This window comes from Silene latifolia, chromosome 11, assembly GCF_048544455.1.
Source record: "Silene latifolia isolate original U9 population chromosome 11, ASM4854445v1, whole genome shotgun sequence".
NCBI classification, from domain to species: Eukaryota; Viridiplantae; Streptophyta; class Magnoliopsida; order Caryophyllales; family Caryophyllaceae; genus Silene; species Silene latifolia.
In genome coordinates this window covers 6,199,862-6,203,382 of record NC_133536.1, presented here as the reverse complement: position 1 = coordinate 6,203,382, position 3,521 = coordinate 6,199,862, and the positions used below count along the sequence as shown (strand labels likewise).

General features: G+C 37.5%; 1 protein-coding gene across 1 annotated transcript; it reads left to right on the top strand.

Annotated features, from left to right (window-relative positions):
- Nucleotides 1-264: 264 nt before the first annotated feature.
- On the top strand, nucleotides 265-2,722 carry LOC141610802 (caffeic acid 3-O-methyltransferase-like). Its single transcript, XM_074429065.1, has 4 exons — nucleotides 265-729; nucleotides 1,328-1,641; nucleotides 2,079-2,143; nucleotides 2,237-2,722. The coding sequence occupies exons 1-4, from the start codon at nucleotides 338-340 to the stop codon at nucleotides 2,543-2,545; spliced, it is 1,080 nt and encodes a 359-aa protein (XP_074285166.1). The 5' UTR covers nucleotides 265-337; the 3' UTR covers nucleotides 2,546-2,722.
- The last annotated feature ends 799 nt before the right edge of the window (nucleotides 2,723-3,521 follow it).

Genomic DNA, 3,521 nt, shown 5'->3' with positions numbered 1-3,521 from the left:
AACAATAATACAACAATATTACCCCAGTACCTCAAAACCTCTCGCAAATAACGAGATAAGGGGGTAGGATATACGCAACCTGCCAGCATCACCCCGTGCTAAGCAACATAAAGAAGCTGTTTCGGAACATTCCAAACATAGAATACGTAAAGCAGTTTACTCAAGAGTGAATACAATTCCGAATTAGACTTATCAATGCAACCTAACTAGTTTCTTAGTTTCGACCCTTCTATATATAGAAGGCAAACGCCTCGAATATTTCTCAAACGCTTTAGCATTAAATCTAAACTAAAGACATTCATATATTTTTTTTTTCCCTACATATAAAACTACACAAATGGGGTCATACTGGAATGTAGAGGAAGAGGAGGAGTCGGCCGCGTCATTCGCGTGGCTTTTAGTTAATGATTTTGCGAGGTGGGAGGTGTTAAAAGTAGTTATTGATCTTCAAGTGTTTGAGATCATTAAGGAACATGGGCCTAGAGCTTGTTTATCAGCGGCCGAGATTGTCGCCAAGCTGCCCACTACTAATGTAGAGGTTGCCCAGTCTTACCTCGGCCGCATGCTTGACGTGTTGGTCAGCAATTCTATCCTCATTCTCTCTAGAGACACAGTCGAGAAGCGTTATGGGCTCGCACCTGTCTGTAAATTCCTCATTCCGAATGAGGATGGTGTTTCTTTGCTCCCTTTCATGGATACTAAACTTCATAGTTGTCTGGCTGTGGGCTTGTAAGTAACTTCTGATGATAATCTGAAAACTTTTAAAACGTTATCCCAGTAACCCAATGACTTCCGTAAATTGTAGGGTATCAATTTTACTAATTAGTTTTACTAGTAAGAACCATGCATTAGTAATATACTAGTATATGTTATGATTCACTGCCTTATTCTTGATCAAAGTTACTGGTTTTAACCTATTATATAGTAAGGTTTTGTTTGGTAAAACTAACTGAAATGGTAGCTGAAAATTAGGAACTGATAAGGTAGCTGATTATATAATTAAAAAAATGTTTGGCAAACTAACTGAAAATGTAACTGATTTTGATGAAATGATGTATAAGGATATGATAATTATTTAATAGTATATATATTTAAGGGGTAAAAAAGAAAAATCAAATTAAATCAGGTACCTCAAATCTCAAATGCTACCCATTGTGTTTATTTGGTTAAATAAGCTGCTACTTGCCAAACACTTCCAAAAAAAAAGAAAAAGGTAGTTGAAATTTTGGTCAAATAAGTTACTTTGACCAAATTAGATATCTAAAATGTTTGCCAAACGGAGCCTAATTCTAACATCAAATACTATTCTTGGCTTTTAATTTTGCAGCAACCACCTGAAAAATGCAGTTCTTGAAGGAACGACAACACCGGTGACAAAAGCATTGGGTATGCGATTATTCGAGTACATGGACAAACATCCTGAGGTTCAAAAAACTTTTAATAAGGCAATGTCAGATCACTCTACACTTGTTATGCATGAAATTCTCAAGAATTATAAAGGTTTTGAAGGTCTCTCGTCTTTGGTCGACGTGGGTGGCGCTACTGGAGCTTCACTTGCCTTGATTTGCTCCCAATACCCACAAATTAAAGGCATCAATTTGGATCAGCCTCACGTTATTGCAGCCGCCCCATCTTATCCCGGTAAATTTTTATGTATTACATTATTTACAGTTTTTCCAACGTGTGCCAGGGATAGAGCTGGCCAACAGCACGGGCCAGCCTGGCCTGCCCAAGGCCTGCAACCCGCTACACTACACGGCCCGCTATGGCCAGCCTGGGCCTGGCCCGGGTTTTATTTTCCCCGTCCGACCCATCCTGACCCGTCTATTTTAGAAAAAAAAAACTAATTTTAGGTTAGGCCCGACATCCCGTCCCTTCCCTAGCCCGCCTCGGGCCCAGACCCAAGTCAAGCATGTCGCGGCCCAGCCAAGCCCTCCCCTCCCTCCTGGCGGGGCCCGGGTCTAACCAGAAGAGCCTGGCCTGGCCTGCCCGACCCGAGTACAGGTTTACCAGGTGCACACGATATGAACCCATTTTAGGAAAATATTTTTTAAGTTTTTATCTTCATGTATATGTAGGTGTGGAACATGTAGGAGGGAACATTTTTGCGAGTATTCCCAAAGGCGATGCAATGTTCCTCAAGGTAAGAACGTAGAAGTATTTAGTAATTGACGGATTAAATATTAAATGAAAAATCGCAAGTAATACAATGAGTTTAATTGTTTGATTATTACAGTGGATGTGTCATGGTTTTACTGATGAGCAATGCATTAAGCTCCTAAAGGATTGCTATGCCGCCTTACCGGAGGATCATGGCAAAGTTATACTATGTGAATACATTCTTCCCGATCAAGATGAAGGAATAACTAATGTAGCTGCGAAATCAGTCCTACATTTCGATGCCATTATGATGTGTATGCATGAAGGGAAAGAGAGGACAAAACTCGAATTCAAGGCATTAGCATTCAAAGCCGGGTTTCAAGCCTTCCAAGTTGTTTGCTCTGCTCATAATGTTTATGTCATGGAACTCTTAAAGAAAACTTAGGGTCACACTCGAGGGTTTTCATTTTTCAATGAGATCGATCGAGGTCCAAGTGGTCGTCGTTTGATTAACGCCCGAATAAATAACACTTGGATATTATTCTCTTCGTTCGTTTTTATTTTATTTTAATTGTTGTTTATGTTAAATGTTTTAATTAAAGATAAGGATAACTTTTCTCGATCATGTTAAGTACCAATTCCATATCAATTATCCCTTTTTCTTTTGCTCCTACGGCTGCTTCTTGCAAATGGGCCTTACCGCCTTAGGCCCTTCATACTACTTTTCCGTAAAAGTCAATTGTTTACCATTATTTGAAATCACTCCATATAATAATGGATGATAAACCACACAAAAAAAATTCGAATGGCATAATGCCACTCAAATATATACTTTGCCATTCGTTTTTTATATTTAATTTAGTGTGTGTTTCGCCTAGCTTGGAAACGTGTTTTTCAATTAGTAGATTATACAACCAGTTGTATGCAGTTGTACGGTGTAGAATCCGAGCTGTGTAATAAAGTTTTCGAGTTTTGTTTAAAAGAATCTGAGCTATGCTGTAAAGTTTCTGAACTCACACACTTGAACATAAAAAAATAAACTCTTATAAAACTCAGAAAAATTACACACAAACTCGGATTAATGTATATGGTTGTACAATGCTTATTATACAACTGGTTGTATAGTAGTATTTGTGCGTGTTTTTGGGTTCAAAAACATTTTTTGGCCAAACATATTATTTTCTAAAAGTTAAACAAAAATACTCAAAAGCTAAAAATCCATATTTTTGCTCATAGAAATAGAAGCAACAGTTTGTTGTTTCTATTTTTGAAAAACAATTTTGTCAAATTAAACTTGAAAAAAAAAAATATTTGAGAATCGAGGGCAAACATGATCTTAGATAAACTAAATAATTGATACCCTTATAGAACAAGTGACACATGTAAGATAAATTATTAAGGATCATTGTATAGGGTACATA

Excerpts from the sequence above, each read along its gene's own strand:
- LOC141610802 (XM_074429065.1), top strand. The coding sequence starts at position 338 with ATGGGGTCATACTGGAATGTAGAGGAAGAGGAGGAGTCGGCCGCGTCA. Across the intron at positions 730-1,327 it reads AGTTGTCTGGCTGTGGGCTT|CAACCACCTGAAAAATGCAG; the intron begins GTAAGTAACTTC and ends TTAATTTTGCAG. Across the intron at positions 1,642-2,078 it reads AGCCGCCCCATCTTATCCCG|GTGTGGAACATGTAGGAGGG; the intron begins GTAAATTTTTAT and ends ATGTATATGTAG.